General features: G+C 33.4%; 1 protein-coding gene across 5 annotated transcripts in view; it reads left to right on the forward strand.

The window, feature by feature from the left end:
- The window catches only part of YTHDC2 (YTH N6-methyladenosine RNA binding protein C2), a 76,237-nt gene that overhangs the window by 18,376 nt on the left and 36,149 nt on the right, over positions 1 to 21,712 (forward strand). For all 5 annotated transcript variants that reach the window (XM_053911536.1, XM_053911541.1, XM_053911546.2 and 2 more), the window contains 13 exons: positions 216 to 323; positions 2,032 to 2,180; positions 3,544 to 3,679; positions 9,364 to 9,490; positions 9,687 to 9,752; positions 11,898 to 12,076; positions 12,307 to 12,403; positions 12,484 to 12,571; positions 12,658 to 12,738; positions 14,798 to 14,880; positions 18,122 to 18,227; positions 19,829 to 19,948; positions 20,224 to 20,496. In XM_053911536.1, coding sequence (XP_053767511.1) covers positions 216 to 323; positions 2,032 to 2,180; positions 3,544 to 3,679; positions 9,364 to 9,490; positions 9,687 to 9,752; positions 11,898 to 12,076; positions 12,307 to 12,403; positions 12,484 to 12,571; positions 12,658 to 12,738; positions 14,798 to 14,880; positions 18,122 to 18,227; positions 19,829 to 19,948; positions 20,224 to 20,496 — 1,613 coding nt within the window. The remainder of the gene's footprint in view (positions 1 to 215; positions 324 to 2,031; positions 2,181 to 3,543; positions 3,680 to 9,363; positions 9,491 to 9,686; positions 9,753 to 11,897; positions 12,077 to 12,306; positions 12,404 to 12,483; positions 12,572 to 12,657; positions 12,739 to 14,797; positions 14,881 to 18,121; positions 18,228 to 19,828; positions 19,949 to 20,223; positions 20,497 to 21,712) is intronic.

Genomic DNA, 21,712 nt, shown 5'->3' on the forward strand with positions numbered 1-21,712 from the left:
TGATAAGTAGAGAGAAAACACTGATAAAACAAGTATATGAACAGTGTTCTAAAATAAAGATCAAAGTAATATTTAAAGAATAATACCATGAGCATCACTTGACCTATAGAATTGCTTTTGGATTTTACACTCATGTTCATTAACTTGGGATTCTTGTAGTTTTATGTGAATTATCTCTGAGATGTAATAACTTTTAAAAAATTTCTATTATTTAGTACAAGGAAGACCATTTGAAGTAAAAGAAATGTTTCTGGAAGATATTTTAAGAACTACTGGATATACAAACAAAGAAATGTTAAAATACAAAAAGGAAAAACAGCGAGGTAAGCTTTTTATCAAACACATGTAAAAAGAAATTTACTATTCCTAATGACTTTTTCGAATACTCCAGTATTATACTGTAGAGGTATAAGGACACTTGAAAGTGTTTCTCTCTTGTGTATAATTATGTAATATTATATTAGAATGCATGTCCCAAATGTATCTTTTACATTCTGGTTTATGTCCAGAAGTTATAATCTATAGTGAGGAATTGAAACTGGGGATTACCAGAGAAAAAGGAGGGTAGGAGGAGGTAGAAGGGTAATGGGGGCATAAAGGGTGGTAGAAGGAAACCTGACTTGTGGTGAACACACAGTACAATATACAGATGATGTATTACCGAACAGATGATGTACACCTGAAACCTATATAATTTTATTAACTAATGTCACCCCAATAAATTCAGTTAAAAATAATTAGTTAAAAACTTAAAAAAAAGAAAATGGATGCCGGAATTGAGGAGGTTGTATGTGTCTGTATCCAAAGATCAACTACTGTTTTAAGCAGGGAGAGAGTATGGTCTGCCACATGTATGGTCTGCCACAGCATGTCTGAGGACAAGAGTGGGGAGCAGGTGGCGGGGGGGGTGGGGCTCATCTTTGACACAAATGTGAAGGTTTTCAAATCTTGATATTGTTATGAATTGCTTCTGTACTTTGATTTTAGCATTATTTGCCTATTGATACATTTCTTATCATGATTTTATCTCAGATTTTGAATTAGAGTTAGATTCTTTTTACTTATTTTTAACTACATTATTTATGATGGAAGATTTGGCTTCAAGCTTTGATTCTGTTATTTTGTTTGTACGACCTGGATAAATATCTTAACTGGATTTTCCACTTGACAAAGCAATTAGCAATACTTACTTTACAGTGCAGTGCTAAATTCACTAATATGTAAGCTGTAAAACTTCTAGATCTTGACACCTTTGAACATGAAATTGTATATAACTTCTTTTTTTAAAGATTTTATATATTTATTTTTAGACAGTGGAAGGGAGGGAGAACAAGAGGGAGAGAAACATCAATGTGTGGTTGCCTCTCGTTCGCCCTCTGCTGGGGATATGTCCCACAACCCAGGCATGTACCCTGACTGGGATTCAAACCGGGACCCTTTGGTTCGCAGGCCAGCACTCAATCCACTGAGCCACACCAGCTAGGACTGTATATAACTTCTTACATCTCAAACAACTAGCTTGATGGCAGAAGTTCAACAAATGGTTTTGAACTTTTTTAAAAGCACTATATGAATGTCATTGATTTAAATGGTATTTATTGTAATGCTAAAATACTGTTCTTTGAATTATGGACTAGAAGTAAACATTTCACTAACAGATAAACATATGAATTTTTTAAGCAGTTTCATTTATGGTTCAGCATAACATGTTCTTTTTTTTTTAATTGTTGTTCAATTACAGTTGTCTGCATTTTCTCCCCACCCCTCCAAGCATAACATATTCTTAATGCTGCTAATTAATATATTTAAAAAATAACCATGGTTAATAAAGGAAATAGATGCTTCTCTTTCTGACGTGGTGGCATAAAGATATTGATGCCTTTGCTAATGTTTTTCACCTCATTTTAACTGAAAATGTAAGTGGTAATTTATTTTAAATAAGGCCAACTTTTAAGTATTTTTAGATTCATTTAGGTTTAAAACAAAGGAATATATTTCAAAAGCAAAGAATTTATTTATTCTTTCTTTTAGAAGAGAAACAACAAACCACACTTACAGAATGGTATTCAGCCCAAGAGAATACTGTGAAGTCTGAATCTCAGAGGCAGAGAACTGTTCCAAATGTGACTGAAGAGTATGACATATTGGATGATGGCGGTGATGCTGTTTTCAGTCAGTTGGTAAGACCTCACTGGTTTCACACTGATATTCGGAGTGAAAATTATATAGTTAAAGAACATCCTAGAAGATTATAATATTTTATTGCATTATTAAAGGGTAATTCTTTTAGTTTATTTTAGGATACAACACATTTTTCAGAATGACTTTTTAACATACTTTCAAATAATGCCATCTTTTATTGTTTCATTCTAATTTTATTTCAATGTTTTCTCTGAATTTTTTAAGAAAATAGTTACAGATATTATGCATGTACATTATTGTTGCTTGATATTTTACCATCTCAAATGTTTAAGAGCATATGAGCTAAGCAATGGAAGACATGTAATGTAGGAAAAAATTGAGAAAAAGATTGTCAGTGTTAGAGCAAATAATCAATACCGGTGTTGTTTTCACCACCAAACAGCTATGTGACTTTATAAAATCAATTATCCACTATAGACTAAATCAAGTTCTTCTCTTCTCCTTTTATTTTAACCATTTTGTCATAAAATCTTTCACAAGTGAAATAATTTGTAGAAGCCCTGCCTGGTCATCCATCACTCTTCATTCCCATACCCAGGTGGGGCCTCTGCTACATTGGGTTCCATGAAGTCTGTTTGAAAACTGGAACTAGCTGATTTCCTAGTACCCTTCGGTCTTTGATTCTGGTTTGGAATTCTTTAAAAGGCATTGTTAATTAGTATGATTTAGAATATGGCTGGGACTATGCATTTTTTAGAAAAGGAATTTAACTTAACTGTTTTGAGTATGAGAAGGTACATACTGCAGATAATGCTTGCAGTTTTCTACCAGTACTTAGAGTTTTATTGTATCCAAATGAACTACACATAAGTTTTTTAAAAATACTTTAAAGAATGTTTAAAATTGTTGTTTTAATGTAGGGGACATTCGTTTGGTTCAGTGAACAGCAGTTTGATTATTAGTTGTTCTTAAATCTGGTTCCATACTAGCATCATCTAAGGAACTTTCAAGCCCCATGTTATCTAATCACCAGAGATTCTATATACTTGTTCTGAGGTGGAACCTGGCATTGGTGTTGAAAAGCTCCAGGTGATTTTTAACAACATCCTGTGTACATTTAACAACATCCTGTCAGGAGCACACTTAGTTAATATTTGGATGGAATTGTACTCCTTTGTTGACAAACATTCTTATTCTCAGATGAAAGATGAATATAAGAACAATGTATAGTACTGTGAGTGATAGTATTTGTGATGAGATGAGAAACTTTTATGTTAAAGTCTATGCTATAATATCACGTGGTTAGTAGTTCTTGTGACCATTACGGCCATCTCATGTTCTTTACAAGCAAAGGTTAAGCTGTTAGGTAATGTATAACCTTTGCTTTTTTTTTTTTTAAAGACAGAAAAAGATGTGAATTGCCTTGAACCATGGTTAATAAAGGAGATGGATGCTTGTCTTTCTGACATATGGTTGCATAAAGATATTGAGGCCTTTGCTCAGGTTTTTCATCTTATTTTAACTGAAAATGTTAGTGGTAAGTGTAATTTATTTAAAAAATTATTTATTACTCTCATAGTTACTTATGCTGAAAATTTAATTCAAAATGTAGGTACTACATTTTTATTCAATTTGTTCTTTTGGAGTACATATTAAAGTGCACATAGCAGGATCTTCTTTTTAGTACAATTACACAATAAGTATTGTGTTAAATCAGGGATTCTTAACCTAGTTATACTAGAATAGTTTAGAGTTTGTAAGTATATGCCAATTTTATGTGCAAAGTTATTTTTTTGTACATGTATTGTGCACATAAATATCCCTGCCCCGGGCCCCCAGGGGAATACCTTGGATTTTGAAAAAGATTTGTGATTTCAAAAAAAGAAAAAATAGTTAACTTTACTCTAGGTTGATTTGGGGTTTTTTTCTGTCCTCACTTGAGGATGAGTTTTTTTCATTGATTTTTAGAGAGTTTTTAGAGAGAGAGAGACAGAGCGAAAAAGAGAAAGTGAGTGAGAGAGAGAAACATTGATTGCTTGCCTTCTCATAAGTGCCCCGGCCAGGGATTGAACCCACAACCTGAGTATGTGCTCTGACTGGGAATCAAACCCATGACCTTTTGGTCTACGGGATAACGCTCCAACCAACTGAGCCACACTGGCTGGGGATGCTCTAGGTTTTCAATTAAGTGAATGGAGAATTTTAGTATACCTTTAGTTATATAAGCTTAAGTTCTAATTCATATGCATGTGCTGTATGTCATGTGACATGTTTTCGCTAGTGAGTTATACTCATGTTATTAGTTGATTATAGTGGATGTTGGTAACCAGAGGTGAGTTTCAGAACTTTAAAGGCTTCTCTGCAAATGGTCGAATAAAAGGTCATAGAAAGGATTTATGTATAGGATTTAGATGGCTCTTCACCTAAACTTCTCAACATTATTGTTATTATTGATCACTTCCTTCTTGAAACATTGCCTTTAATTAACATCTGATATTCCACACTTGATTTATTTTCTTCCCATATTCCTGGCTGAGGAATATTCCCATATGAGGAATATGAGAAGTTCCTGGCTAGAACTTCTTGGCTTCCTTGGTAGGGTTTTCCTCTTTTTCTTGACGTATAAATATGAAATGTCCCAGGCCTCAATCCTTAGACCTTCCCTCTATTTATATTTACTATGTGGATCTCATCTAGTCATAACTTTATATATTTATTACAGTGACTCCTCATTTTATGTCTTCAGTCCTGACCTCCGCCTCTCTTCAATGTACCTGATCCCTTGACATCTCCAGTTGGATGTCTATTGAATAATACTGGATTTGCCCCAAACGACTTTTGATTCCCTCCTCACCTATCTCCCTCTCAACCTGCTCTTTCCTTAGTGTTTCCTTAGTATTTGTAATCAGTTTTAGACCTTTTTAAAAATATGGGTGCCTGGCCGTCCTAGACCACCTGAATCTGAACCTAGGGTCCTATCATTCACCCAGTTAGTTGCTAAGCCAACAAAACATAAAATCATCCTTAACTTTGCTCTCACACCCCACATACAATCTTTTAAAAAATCTTTTAGCTTTACTTCTAAATAAATCTAAACCTGACTCCATTGCACTTCCCAACTGCTTCCATCCTAGTACAAGTCAACATTTCTTGCAGTATCCTATTAACTGCTTCTGTTCTTACCTTATTGCAGTCTGTTCTTCAGAGAACAACCAGATTGATCCTTTCAGAAAGGAAATTGGATCATGCCACTTCCCTGTTCTCTACTCTTCCATGGCATTCAATTATACTTTGAATAAAAATCAAAGACCTTTCCCAGATTTGGTTTTTGACTGCCGTTTTGATCTCATTTTCTACTACTCTTTTCCTTGTTCACTTTGCTTTAACCACCCCTTCCTTCACATGTGCTGGCACATTCCCATCTTTGGGCCTTTGTTTTGTTGTTTTCTGTGCCTGGAATTCTGTCCCCACAGATACTCATATGGCCCAATGTTTATTTCATTTAGGTCTCTACTTAGATGGTGACTTCTCAAAGAGGCCTTTTCTCATCATTTTACTAAAATTATACCCTTTTCTCACTATTTCTCCTTACTCTGCTTTATTATTCTTTATTGTATAGCTGACCTTTGAACAACACGGAGTTAAGGGTGCTACATAGGGGTGCACCCCATGCATTTGAAATTTCTGTGTATAACTTATGACTCCCCAGAAAATTAACTACAGCTGCTCAGTATCCTTGGGGTATTGATTCCAGAACCCACCTTGCATACAAAATCTGCTGATACATAAGTCCTTTGTATAAAGTAGCATAGAATGATGTATATGGTTGGCCTTAAACATCCTCAGGTCCTCAGTTGTGGATGGAAAATACTGTTTGAGTAAGCACCCAATATTTAGTATTTCCTGAATAATGATATAATTTTTAAGTATCCTACCAAATGATTATTTATTTGACCATGTTTAGTGATAGGAAGCTCACCATTTTTTTTTTTTTAAGATTTTAGAGAGGGGGAGGGAGGGAGAAAGAGGAGGAGAGAAACTTCAATGTGTGGTTATCTCTTGCTACTGCGGACCTGGTCTACAACCCAGGCATGTGCCCTGACTGGGAATCGAACTGGCTACTCTTTGGTTTGCAGGCCAGCACTCAATCTACTGAGCCACACCAGCCAGGGCTCACTATTTTTCTTAATGACTTTTTTTTTCAAATTTGATTTAATTGTTAATTTTTTAAAGTATCTTTTAAAGTGAAATCTACCTATCTAGCTTCTACCCTTTTTTGCTTCATGGGAGATAGTGAGGAGATTTAGTACCTATTTAGGCCTTATAGACCTTCAGATATATGAAGATAGTCATTCTTTCTCCTATTTTTATTTTCTGTGCTGACCATACCTACGACTTCAACTATTTCTCTTTAACATAACATGATATCTAATCCTCTCCTGTCCTCATTCGCCTCCTCTGGTTATGTTCTAGTTCGTTCCTCTTAAAAAAGCATGGTGTCCAGTCCTGAGTGATAATCTCTTAGTGATCGTCTTTGGGTAGAATAGGTCAATTAGCCGAAAAACCTCTGCTCTTTACTTACATTAATTTTGTCTATAGTCAGTGTAGCTCTTTGCCAACCACATTTGTCTTACTGATTCATGTTGTCTTTGAAACTTCTAGTTATTTTTACATGTGATTAATACCTTCATAATTTACTTGTTTTGAGCTTTTTGAGCTTAAGACATTCTATTTATTCCTTTTAAATCTCATAGGTAGATTTGGCCTATTGTTTCTGCTTACCAACTTTTTTTTTTCGTTCTAATTGTTATATAGTGTATGTTTATGAACTTGAGAGGCCTGGGTCAATGATCAAGCACTGTGTATGCTACAAGAGGCTTTAAGTGAAAATATGGGTATGGTTTTTAAGTGGTTATAATTCTACACATCTACTTATCTAACAAGCCTCTTAAAGAAATGAAGGTCTTTTGGCAATTTTTCTTCTTTGTAAATGTATTTTGACTTCTGTTGATCTACTTTTTTTCAGTTTATTAGTCACTTACAAATCTGTATTTTGAAAAGTAATATTTTTGTATTTGGAAATGTGGACATTTGTTCATCTCATTTTCTGGCAGTTTTTTTCTCCATTATTTTTTGAAATATCTACTCCACACAGTTTAGCAATCTTACCTGAAAGTTAGGAAATTTAAACTCTGAGACATGTTGCTTTAAAATATTTATGAAGCATTTTAAAGTATTTACATACCACTTTTGACCCTCTTCTTAGATATTTCCTTAGTGAATGCTAGACAATTGCTTTCATAGAGGTCATCCTATGGACCCAGGTCTCTCTTCTTTATAATTGTATTGGGTATTTTCCAGAGTCTAGTATTCTAATGTTTTCAGCCTTGTGAGGTAAGTCAACATGTTGGGGTAGCTCTCTAAATAGTTAATCGCTTCCCATCTTTTTATTTCTCTTCTAAAATCTCAACTTTTAGTTGGTACCAGATTTGAAAATACTTCCCGTGATCCAGGAAACCTTGGACTTCATAGGTTTCATTTTAATGCCATCAGTTTCTCCATGTGATCCTGTAAAAGCAGCTAGTAATTCGGTGGTTTGGTAAGACCTGGCATTCTCTGTCATGCTCACTCCGCTAGTCATCTGTTGCTGCATAACAAATGGTTCCTGCACTTAGCAACCTGAAATATTTACCTCACAGAGTTTTTTAGAGTCAGGAATCTGGGAATGGTCTGGCTCCTAGTTATTTGTGAAATAGTGTTTAACTGATGTCAGTGCCTTTGGTCATCTGAAGGGTTACTGGAGCTGGAGGATTTGCTTCCAGAAAGGCTCATTCACATGGCTGTTGGCAAGAGGCCTCAGTTTGTCTCTACTCTTGGCAGAAGGCTGCAGCTCCTTGCCATCTGGAGCTCTCCATAGGGCTGCCTTAGGCTTCCCAGGATCTGGCAGCTGGCTTCTCCCAGTAAGTGATTTAAAAGAGGAGAAAAAACAAGTGGGAAGCTGTACATACCTTTTATGACTTAGTCTTCAAAGTTGCATGCCATCACTTCTTTATTCATTAGAGGCACTTAGTACAGACCACACTCTGTGAGAAGGGAATTAGGCTCTGCCTTTCAAAGGGAGTATTATTAAAGAATTTTTGGATATTTTTAAACACCCATACTTATTCATACCGCTGTGCTCAAAATACGCACATTTTGGTTCTGTTCTCCAAGGCTATTAATTGAATATTTAGTAGAGGCAGTAATTCTCATATTGTGAATACAGATCGTAATCTTTGCAGACCTCTTTAAAAGTGCATGTATCTGGCCATCCTAGACCTACAGAACTTGAATGTAGGAGTAAGGCATAGCTGTCTATGCTTTTAGAAGTAAAATACCTGAGATAAATCTCTTATAAGTCTCTCCCCGACCTTAAGATCTATTGATTTATATTAGTACTGGATACCATGTTTTAGAGTGTTATTATATGATAAGAATAATTGGGTATATATAGGGAAAATTAAAATTTTTCTTTTGTAATTATCTTAAATTTTACTACAGAGGTTTTTTCCAGTGGTGATTTCTTTCCAAAATTACCAAATCTGTAATTTAAGTAAATTAGTGCTAAGCAATTATAATATAATGCACTGCTTGAGAGATATATTCTAGGAACTTAAATTCAGTAGAACTTAAATTATTTTTCTCATGGAGGGGTTTTATGAGAAGTAAACTTTCTGCCAGTATTTCCTTTAAGAATCTTTGCAAATAATAGCCTGGAATGATGGGAGAATAAAAGCAATACAAAAGAACAGTAAATGGTCCTAAACTTTGCATTTGTACTTTTAATCATTCATTACCTGCTGCTGATGAAAATTAACTTTTTAATTCTATTATGTCATTTGATAATCAGGCAATATCTAGATTTAGGAAGATTAAGGGTTCCGTAAGTTAGTAGCTCTTCTTTTCTGTGTTAATTGTCTTGCTGAGCTTTAGATAGCTTAACAACTATCTTTTCTTCTCTAACCTTCCAGCTGATAGTCCCTATTCCCTCCTGTGTATACTAAGGGCTTATCAGTAACAGATCTCCTGCCATGAGAGATGAACTATCATGTGGATAGGTGAAGGAACAAGTCCTAGGTTAATTCTTCTGATACTCAGTTCTTTCATTTAAATTTAAAATAAGTTAAAATGACTTAAAAGAGTTTGGAAATTTCACACATACCTGTCTTTTCCTTATTTTAGTTGATTACAGACATAGTGAAACCAGTGCAACGGCTCTGATGGTTGCTGCAGGTCGTGGCTTTTCCAGCCAAGTAGAGCAGTTAATTAGTATGGGAGCCAATGTCCACTGCAAAGCATCAAATGGCTGGTAATTTTAAACTGCATCTATTCTTTGTGTATCTTTGTAGAGTTACATATATCTTTTTTGATTTCTCATATTTATATTAAAAGGTATTGCTGGTATATCTCTAATGGGTGAATGAATAATTTTGAGTGACTACCAGTTTTATGATTTTGAGAACATTATTTCTCTGTCTTAATTTGATATCTTTGAATTTTGGCAGGATGGCTTTAGATTGGGCTAAACACTTTGGGCAGAATGAAGTTGTGGATCTTCTAGAATCTTACAGGTAAAACATTATTCTATGTTTGATAAATCCAAACTCCTCTTTAAAAATGTTTAGCCATGTAAATCGTAGATAGTGACAAATTTACAGCCTCTTATTCAGATTTTCTTTTGTAATTCTAAGGAATTTTTCTGATATTTTTGTAGGTTGCTAATAAGATCCACTGTGTTATAATATGCATTTTATTTTTTATTTTATTTTGAAAAAGCAGAAGGGGAATTTCCAGTTAAACACTGTAGCTACAAACACATGTATTTATCTCTGTATTTTCCCCAAACCTCACTAAAATGATAAGGAAGGAATGTAAAAATGTGTAAACTGATGGAGTGACTTTGCAAATCCAAATGCTAATTCTGGTCTGGTGGGTCTTGTTGTCATTTCAATAATAGCACTCAGAACTGAATCCTTTTAGTGCTGCCAGTTCGAATGTTTGGGACCTTATAAGTATAGCTCGCTAGACCCTCCAGATTACCAAGTAAAGTTATTTACTGGGTAATATTTTAATTATCCTGGTTAACTGGACTTTCTTTTTACTTCCCAGATCATGACATGATCAGTTACAAATTTCAAATATTTCAAATTAAATTTATTATGTTTGCTAGATAATTGATAATTGATATCTAAAGTTTATGGCTTAAAACAAAGAACATATCTTCTTCATTTACCTGTTAAAGAGTAAGAAAAAATAACTCAGAGTATTTTAAAATGCATCTTAAAATTTAAATACTGAAATTATAAAGTTGTATAAGTTTAATATTTTCCCTATTGAAAGCAGTTTTATATATGTTTACCTTCCTGTTAAACTCTTTCAGAGGGATTACACTATAATACTGAACTTCCTAGAAATCTTACTGATAATTACTCGTAATGGAAGTAGTGTGTATTTTTACATACAGGGTGAAAAAGCAAGGCATTTATTTCAGTAATCTATGCTGATTCTGGCTTTTGGAAAATAGCATAATTAACCCACTTTCAGTATAGAATTACTAAATTAAGAGTCTTGTTAACTCGGTACCTATAGAAATTTTTTTAAAAAATGTGTACTTCAGAGTGCTTGTTATCTGTCATAGTGAAGAATGAGAAACAACCTACTAAGAAAATATAAATGGTGACCAGAAGTTTGGTTTTTAAATTTTTATTGAGATAAAATTCACAAACCATTTAATTCACCCATTTAAGTGTGTAATTTAATGATTTTTAGTATGTTTACAGTGTTATGCAATCATTACCCCAATTAATTCTGAGTACCTATTCATCACCCCAAGAGGAAACCTATGCTAATTTACAGTCACTCCTCATTTCCCCCAACTCACCCAGTCCTAGGCAACCATTAATCCACTTACTGTTTCTATTGATTTGTCTTTTCTGGTCATTTCATATAATTGGAATCATATAATATGATTGGTGGTCTTCTGCGATTGGCTTCTTTTACCTAGCGTAATGTTTTCAAGGTTTATCCATGTTGCAACATCCATTTTCTGACTAATATTCCATTCTGGGGGCAGAACATAGTTTGTTCATCCATTCATCAGTTAATGAACATTTTGGGTATTTCCACTTTTTGACTATTATGAGTAAAGCTGGTATGAACATTTGTATACAGATTTTATATGGACATATTTTTTATTTCTTTTGCATATATACCTAACAGACAAATTGCTGGGGCATATGCTAACACTATGTTTAACATTTTGAGGACTGTCACATTGTTTCCCAAAGTGGCCACTATATTTTACATTCCTACTAGCGATGTATGAGGGGATGATTCCAATTTCTACATAACTCTCTCCAACATTATGTCTTCTTGATTATAGTCACCCTAATGGGTGTGAAGTGTTATCTCATTGTTTTGATATTCATATCTGTAATGATTAATAATATTTTTTCTATTTTTGACTATTCATATATTTTCTTTGGAGCAATGTCTTCAGATTGTGTTTTCTAAAAAGCAGTTATTGCCAGATTTACTTTGATGTACTGTAAGCCAAAACACGAATTTAGTATCACTTGCCCTCCTTAATGTATATTGAAAATTTGAAGGACATAATGGCATAATGGAGCACATTGGCCTTAAAAGATTACTTTTACTTTTTTAAAATAAAAACTGAGTTGGTTTTTTATTTTTATTTTTGTTTTCATTTTTTTTAGTGCTTCATTGGAATTTGGAAATCTAGATGAAAGTTCTCTGGTTCAAAAAAGTGGAAGTGACCTCAGTGCAGAAGATAGAGAGCTCCTGAAAGCTTATCATCATAGTTTTGATGATGAAAAAGTAGACTTGGATTTGATCATGCATCTTCTGTACAATATCTGCCATAGTTGTGATGCTGGTAAATAAGTGTTATCTAAAGCAACTGGAGCAAAAATGTATAGTTTGATTTAAAAGTTAATATTTTGTGTGTATAAATTTTTATATAATTCCCTTAATAATGCATGATATCTTGTCATAAGTATTACAGTTTATCAGTACTTGAAAATGTGATATAGTTCATTTTAGCTAATTCTTTTGATTGGTTCTGGTTTTACAATGAAATTTAATGTTAAATCATTTTTCTTCAAGGTGCAATATTAATTTTCCTACCTGGATATGATGAAATTGTTGGATTAAGGGATCGCATCCTATTTGATGACAAGCGGTTTGCTGACAACATACATAGGTAAAAGTTAAAGCATTATGTTTTTTGCTTTAAATAAAAGATAGGTACTATAGTATATTTTCTCTTTCAATTATCAACAGATATCAAGTCTTTATGCTTCATTCAAATATGCAAACATCTGATCAAAAGAAAGTATTAAAAAACCCACCTGCAGGTGTTCGAAAAATAGTAAGCTTCATTAAATCTTCGTTTTTCTATTTTAGTAGTCATTGGTTCTGTTTCCATATTAACTATAACATAACATGCCATTGCAGATCCTTTCTACCAATATTGCTGAAACCAGCATCACAGTCAATGATGTTGTCTTTGTTATTGATTCTGGTAAGGTGAAAGAGGTATGTATGGATAAGTTGTATTTCCAATTCATTTTAATGGGAAAATGTCTGGTTCTAAATAAATTTAATGTAGTAAGTGTTAATTTCACTAAAGTGAATATTCTATCTTAAAGAATTCAGTGTATAGGACCTATCTTGTTATTTTAACAAATTATATAAAAAATAAGCTTTTGCTCATAAAGTACTATGAAGAAAGTGAAAGGTTTGGCTAGTTATGGTGAAAATTTTGTCAAACCGTGGGCATTTGATCACATATTTTGTATGTTTTCATTCTACATGTGGGAATAGCCCATGACCTTCTTATTTATTGTTGTATCTTCAGGGATCCACATATTGTAGATATTCAAAAGATACTTAGTACAAGAGAACCATGCCAAAAGAAAGCAAACAAGACCATGGGCCCATCACCTGCTTTTATAAAAATGCATTCACTGGAACACTGCCATGTTTATTCTTTGGCCTATAGTCTATGGATGCTTTTACACTGCAATGGCAGATTTGAGTAGTTACAACAGAGACCCTCTGCGAAGGCTAAAATATTTAGTACCAGCTCCCACTATAATAAAAGGCAGCATTTATTGCCTTTTAGTATTGGAACACCTAGCAACTTTCAATACTCTTAACCTTTCACTGAAAGAATTGAAAATGATAAAGGTATTTGATTTTCCAAGGAAAGAAATACTGTCCATGTTGTGGAAGACAAATTATATCTGTTCTAATTGATATGTATGATTATCTTTAATGTGAAAAATTTATTTTTATAATGTTTTCAATGTAGCTTTTAGGAATATCTTACAGAAAATAAAATTTTATTATAAAATTTGGACATTTTGGACATTTTATTATATTTGGATACTGTCAATGAGGAATACATTTTATTTTATTTTTTTAAAGATTATTTATTTATTTTTAGACAGAGGGGAAGGGAGGGAGAAAGAGAGGGAGAGAAACAGCAATGTGTGGTTGACTCTCACATGCCCCCTACTGGGGGCCTGGCCCGCTACCCAGGCATGTGCCCTGACTGGGAATCTAACTGGTGACCCTTTGGGTCCCACCCAGGCTGGCACTCAGTCCACTGAGCCACACCAGTCTGGGGTACATCTTATTTTTTATAGGAGGATAATTATGAATATTATCATTAGAAGTCTGAATAGGGAGTCAATGAAAATTGAGATTTTATTGCCTTAAAATTATCTAAAGGCAAGGTAGATTTTGAAAATCTTAAAATTTAATTTATTTAAGTGTTATTTATCAAATAAACTATAGTTTGGAATATGATGGTAGTATCAAAAGATATTTTACATATAATGTTGACAAATGTAAAATTTCATTAAAAACTAAATAAGCAGCATCTTTTCTAAAAATTCCACAATTAAACTTTACGAGAACATACTTGTATTTGTTTTATAGAGCTATTTTTTGAAAGGGAAAGTATTATGTCACTGAATGATTGAAGTACGTATTTTAGCTAGCAGTGCAGTCTTTAAAAATACTTTTCTACACTAAATTTTCGCTTTAGATTCTTTGAGGAAGTATACTGTAACTTTCTGGATAGGCTAACTGCATTTGTAGCTCAGCAGGAGGTAAAATGGAAGGGGTTAAAAGTTTTTCACTTTGAGATAGGGTTGGTTCAGCAATTGTTATTCTTATTGCTCCAGATCAAGCTCCCTGGAAAGTATTTTAGAAAACTGTCATTTCTATTCCCCACGGTGATGTAAATCTGATGGAAAATGACAGGAAGAAAATAGATCAGTTCTTTCCAGTCTTGATTCCTGGTGAGAACTGACTGCTATTATCCAAGTGTAGCAGAGAGAGTCAAATATCTTAGCAGGGCACAGAGTGAGGAACTTTTTCAGCGCTTCTGAGTTTAGTTTTTATTCTTTTTCCTTAGAATGTTTGTAGTCAGAAATATGGATTTAAAAAATAATTAGTACCCTGTTGTAATAATCTAATGTAGAGGAGCTTTGAATTAAACTTGGCATATTAAAATATATTGTAATGTTTTGCTCTACTTAAAAACCTTTTATGTTTTAACGTGAAGATGATTTAAATATTACAGAAATCCTTTGATGCGCTGAATTTTGTTACAATGCTAAAAATGGTGTGGATTTCCAAAGCTAGTGCAATACAACGAAAAGGCAGGTAATGTATGTTTAATGCACATTCAATCAATTACCGGTAAAATGGAAACATTTTCATATTTACCACATATTAATGTATATTCCACTTCATAAAAAAGGTTAAAATTTTCACATTTGCCTTCATTTTATATGAACTTTGGAGAGCAGACTTTTAATACCTTAAAAAATATCACATTTGGTTATGTTAAAATTTAAAATTTTGCCTAATATAATCTACAGTCATAAGATGTAAGAAACTTAAAAAATAAAAGCAAAAATGTCAAACATTTGCCAAACAGGACAAAGGACTAATTTTTGTGTTATACAAAAACCCTTTTAAAAATAAATTAATAAAGACCAATATACAGGGTCTGGAACAAATAACGCCCATTTTTTATTACAAAATCATAAGCATTTAATTATGTAACAAAACAATATCACACTCAAACACACCATATGACATTTTAGATGAAATGTTCAAATTAAAACTATAAATTATTACACCCATGTTACTACCCTACCAACTACACTCAAGCAGGTGTTACTTCTGCTGGACCCTGTGTTAACTTCATATATACTGCCTTATATATACACCAAAATAAATACAAATTAATGCAGTACTGTTTTTTACTTATCAGATTTGACATTGATGAAAATGTTTAACAGTGTGTGCAACAGAATTGGCAAAAGTATAGATAGGCCTATAGGCTTTCTTTGCTGATGGGAGTATAAATTGGTGTGATTTCTTCAGTGGGCAATTTGAAACTGCTTATCCAAGACTACCCTCGATAGCAGATTCCACCTCTCATAACCTACCCTGAGTATACTTGCACATGTTTACAAAGATGTATGTTTAAGAATGTTTTGCATAGCATTGTTTGCAATAGTTTGGGAACACTTGTCCATTAGTAGTGAAGTGGTTAAATAAATTGTTACAGACACACAATGGTATACCACTGTAACTGTTAAAAGGGAAATATATAGATCTGTGTCTTTTTATGTGGAATGAGTTTTCAGAATATATTAAGTGTGAAAAGTAAGATAAAGAACATGTGTCTCATTATGTTGTAGTAGAAAATATATGCATATGTTTACATATATTTAGATACAAATGCATTAAGACTGAGAGAAACATTAAAAAAATTGTTAACTCTTGAGAAGGAGGATTTCTGGGGCTCTTGAAGGAAGGATACTTAATTTTTATTCTATTTTTTTTGTAGTTTGGTTATTTAGTACATGCTTTTTCATTTGTAAAAAGTCAAGGTTAAAAAGTATCATATTTCTCAGTAATTATTTGATTTTTTTTTTTTTTTTGCATTTTAACTAACAGGAGAGCATCTTTAAAAGAATGTCTCATACACTGAAGATGGTGAATACATTACTTTTGTACTTTGTAATTTCCTAGAATGCCCTTGAGGGCGTTGCTATTGTTACTGTATTAGTTGTCCTCTTATGACAGAGTAGGGCTTGACACATACACTCTTATTAGTCAGGGGTAAAAATCAGAAGTAATCATTGTCATTTTTTAACAGATATTTTTTTAACAGCCTTCACTGTTCAAGTGTTAGGGGTACAATGCTAAAGAAATCTGATGGGTAAAGTTCAGATGGGGAAATGTTGCACTTCATCTTGGAGACCAATAAATTAAGCAATTTTTATACTCTGTGATCTCTGCTACAACTGAATAATGTTTTTAGAGGAGTTAAGATATAATCTGAGATAAATATGATAAAGAGGTGTGGAAAGGGATTTGCCTAAAGACAAAAGTGGGCACGAAAGTTCTTTGGATGGAGGTTAGTTTAGCAGAGCATAGTAAAAAATGAATGGAGAGAAGTTAAGATGCAGACAGGTCCTTAAGGACTATTCCCCCCCACCCCACTTCTCCTTCTAAATAGCCAGGGGATGGCAGTATTATAGTGTTCTTTTAGCTCTCTTAGGAATTAATTGGGAGAGACAAAAATGATGGTGGGAGGCTGCATTAATAATTCCATTTACAATAAGGGAGAGAGTGGCCTGGATTGTTACAGAGATGGTAGAAATAAAGAGAAGTAGATAATTTACTCAGGACATATTAAGAAGAGTAATATTGGTAGTCATCTGTCCAGTGGTCAGGGCTAAGGAATAGAGTGGAATCAAGGATGTCATACAGATTTCTATTTTAGAAGATTTTGTGGTTAGTGGTGCCATTGTCTGATAGGGAAAATGGGAAGAGTGGTTATGTTGGGGAGAAGAATTAGCTTTTGGTTATGTTAAGTTTGAACTGACTGTGGAAAGTCAACTGGAGCTAAGAGACTTGTGAAGTAGCATTAACATAAGGAGATGAAGGTGGATGGAAATTATAAACAATAGGATATTTAAGATCTCCTTGCAAGAGAGGGTAGAGTAAGGAGAGCGGAGGTCTGAGGTCCAAACTCAGAGGAACATCAACATTTAAGGATTGTGCAAAGAGAAATCTCTCAGAGCAGGCTGTACAGGTGGAAAAGCTGATGAGTACGTAGTGAGGGAAGTATTCAAGTGAAGGAAGTAATGGTCCAACTGTCAGGTTTTGTAACTTGTATTACATTGTGTTATAGTATGTCTGCCACTCTGGACTGTGGGCTTTGGAAAGATAGGGATTATTCTTGTATCTTCATCATTTAGCATATCCTGCCTTGCCATTAGCTGATAAAGGAACAATGGGTGAAATTAAGAGACTACTTTTCCTCAAGATGTTTTTGTTACTACCCAGAAAATTATACAAGTATTTATGATGATGGGGTAAATGACACTGCCTTGGGGTTATATAATACAAAATTTGTACAACTCTCAACAGTGCTTGATCAGCTCAGTAAAATTGATTAAATTTAAATCATATGTTTATTTATACCATATTTTTTACTCACTTTCATATACAGCTCTTTTTTATTTTTACCAATACCCTAGATATACAGAGGTGGACAAAGGTAGGTTAATAAGAATACTAAATAAGTAATAATACACAAATAAACTGTATTTCACATACAACTAGAGACCTTCTTTTGCCCACCTCTGTATATCAGATAGGTATCATTCATGAACTTCACTTTGTAAATGAGACAATTGGGTCTTAGACAAGTGAAGTGCCTTCTGAAAGCATTCATAGAGGGTAAGTACCAGAATAGGGATTCGAAGTCAGTTGTCCTGATAATGGTTCATTGTTCTGTCTCCTAAATCACATTTGTTACACAGTTTCCTTATTATAATCTTCATTCCTTGAGTTGTAATTTTGTATTTTACTTTTTAAGGGCAGGGCGATGTAGACCTGGAATTTGTTTCCGTCTCTTCAGTAGACTCCGATTCCAGAATATGTTGGAATTTCAGACTCCAGAACTTTTGAGAATGCCATTACAGGTAGAAGTTTAGTTAACTCTAAAAAACTTGTTTTTGTGGGTGAGGGAGGAGGAGGGACCATTTCAACTTATGCTAATTAGACTTTTCAATAATCAATTTATAAAACAAATTATCAAATATATATTATGGAGGGTGGTTATGTATATAACTAATATTTTTTATATATAAGAAAATTTAATTGATAAACCTCCAAAGTTTTAAAGAATTACTTGAGAGCACTTAAGTTATGGTACAGTTTATATCATTTGTTTTTATGCAACATTCTAGGAATCTGTCAACCATGTAGTGTTCACCTTTTACATTCTGAATGAGGATTGGAAACCAAATTATTTCACCTCCAAAACATAATACCAAAATTTCAGTTTAAGATGCTGAGAATTACGTTGGTAGATTTGTAACTAAGTTTGCTGAGATTTCCTGGACTTTATTATTTTCCTTTAGGTTCTCTGACTTCATAGAACAGCCAGACACTGTGTTGATAGTTTCTAGGGAAAAATTCCAGAAGAACATTGATTTGATTCTTTGGTGTGCTGAGCTAATGCTGATTTCCAAACCTTTAATGAAACACTAGATCATATATTTTTTGAAAGATTTTATTTATTTATTTTTAGAGAGAGAGGAAGGGTGAGAGAAAGAAGAAGAGAATTATCAATGTGTGCCTCTCGTGCACCCCCTTCTGGGGACCTGGCCCACAACCCAGGCATGTACCCTGACTGGGAATCGAACCAATGACCCCTTGGTTCGTAGGTCAGCACTCAATCCACTGAACCACACCATCCAGGGCTGTTCCTCTTAATTCTTAACCAGTACCTACATTATCTCTCCTGCTTGTGTCTCTACTTTTAATTTTTTAGTTTTTGCCTTTTGCCCTCTTTCCACTCACACCAGTAGTTTCAATTTCCCAAGCACATCTTACTTGTTTCTATCCCTTCTCTCTAGACTCCTCCACTTGATTCCTTTTATAATTAACTCCTACTCAATCTTTACATCTTAGTTTAAGTTCATTTCCTGAGCGAAATTATTTTTGACTTCCCTGGCTTCCTTCTCCTGCGTGTTCCTGAACTTGATTAAGTCTTTTGTTTTACCTCTTTTGCAACCGGTGTACTTCATGCACTTACCACATTTGTAATTAAGGAGTTAATTATATAAGTATTCTGTTTTTCACACATAGTGAAAACTCCCTGAGGGCAGATGCTTGTCTGACAGTCTGTCCTCTTCTTCAACTTGCTGCATAGTGCCTAGCACTTAGTAAGCACCTGAATATTTGTTGAATGGATACAAGATTCCAGAATATAATATAAAGGAAAAAACTTTTTTGGATAGTATAACTCCTACTGTTATATATAAAACTGTGTGAGGAGACATTGCCAGTGGTGGCAATGGTAATGTTGATGTGAGTTGTTGGAGGGTGTTTATAATGATCTGGCACCTAGGGCAAAGCATGAGCCCATCTTTTATTGAAAGATGTTGTTCCCTTTACTGTTCATTTTAGCCAGAGACTCTACTAGTTTTTGCTTGGGAACAATAGTCATGATTTTTTAAAAAATAAAAATCAATTATAAATTGAATACTTCAAAATTATTTGTTATTCTTATTTACAGGAACTTTGTTTACATACCAAGCTGTTAGCCCCAGTTAATTGTCCTATTGCTGATTTCCTTATGAAAGCACCAGAACCTCCACCAGCTTTAATCGTAAGAAATGCTGTACAAATGCTTAAGGTTGGTGTCTTAATAGTTTTATTTGTCTGACTATTTTACTTGAAATTTAAACTAAATGAGTACACATGTTAACTAATTTTGTACTTTAAAAAATTATCTTAATCATATATTTTGAATAATACTGTTGTAGTTATAATAAACAGTAGTTCTTTTTTATATATGATAGCGAAACAAAATTTACATTTTTATTTCTTTCTTACAGATTTTTAAGTATGTTGCTTGAGTAAACAGAGTCTTTGGTTAAGTCACATTCTGTTTTGTATCCTTTTATTTAGACAATAGATGCAATGGATGCATGGGAAGATCTCACTGAACTTGGATATCATTTGGCTGACTTGCCAGTAGAACCACATCTTGGTAAAATGGTCCTGTGTGCTGTTGTTTTAAAGTGTCTGGACCCCATCCTTACAATTGCCTGCACACTAGCCTATCGAGATCCTTTTGTCCTGCCAATGCAGGCCTCTCAGAAACGTGCAGCTATGCTTTGTAGGAAACGATTCACTGCAGGAACTTTCAGTGATCACATGGCGCTTCTCAGAGCATTCCAGGTACTGTCGTTGTTATTTTACTTCTGAAAATATTGCTGGTTAAACACATTTCTGGGGCACATGTAACAAATTAAAAAAAAAAAAGATATGATTACATTAATTTTGTTTTATTTTAAAGTCACATTTTATTAATAGCCCAGAAAAAAAATCTTCCTATTGTTAATATGTTGAAATTATCATGGTTCTTCTCTACATTTTTTTTCCATTTTCTCTTTTAGGAATATGTATATTTTTATTTATACTTGTATTTTTAATTTTGAAGTTCTTTATCTTTCACTCATATCTTGGGCAAGGAATGCTCTAAAATTTTAGTTAATAACCATTGTATGTTATTCAAAGTGTATAGAACAAAGCTTGAAAGAAAATTATATTCAATTTATTGGCTTTTTTTAATAGTACATCTTTTTCATGTGTGCTCAAAACACTAGTAAAGAACTTAATTTTATAAAGCAAAATCCAAAAATCACTTAAAACCTATTAAGATAATAGCATTGAGAAATTGAGAAAAGTGCTAAATGGGAAAGAAAAGATTAGGAAAGTGAGGCTCTGAGGAAGATAAATTATATATAATTAGGAGATTCAGATGCAAGAAAAAAATATGTTATTTCTTGAAAACATAGACATGTTATTTATCCTTAAATTCTATTGAATGCAGCCTATGCCTGTAAATTAAAAAATTTTTTCTGTTTGTGCAGAAAGTATTGTACTTTTTTCTGAGCATTTTTTTTATAATACATACAATTTACAAAAATAATTACAAGCTTTTTTGTGAGCATTATTGAACAGTGGATAATGCATTCATAGTAACTGAGTCTATTAGGCACCATATATTATAACGGATCAGTTGAGTGATAATAATTAGAGAGAGATATGTGGAATTTCTATCTTCTTTTCCCCCAGCTCCTTGAAAAGCAGAGAGGATAGATAAATTACTGCTTTGGTCTTTCAGTTATATTACAAAACAAAATAACTCATTTTCAAAGAGGAGCTCTTTTATACTACACATAGTTTCTAGAAATCCCGCTTTCCATTCTCAGCCTGATTAGGGAATTGATATAGATATTATTTTTGGAGGAATGGAGGATTCTTAAATATAAATGGTATTATGATGGCTTAGTTGAAAAACCTCCATACTTTCGTGGAGGAAAATTAGCAGCTGTATCTGAAAGGTAAATATTTTTACATAGTTGATAATTTAGGTTACCTGATGCATAGT

Source organism: Desmodus rotundus, chromosome 1 (assembly GCF_022682495.2).
Source record: "Desmodus rotundus isolate HL8 chromosome 1, HLdesRot8A.1, whole genome shotgun sequence".
Classification (NCBI taxonomy): Eukaryota; Metazoa; Chordata; class Mammalia; order Chiroptera; family Phyllostomidae; genus Desmodus; species Desmodus rotundus.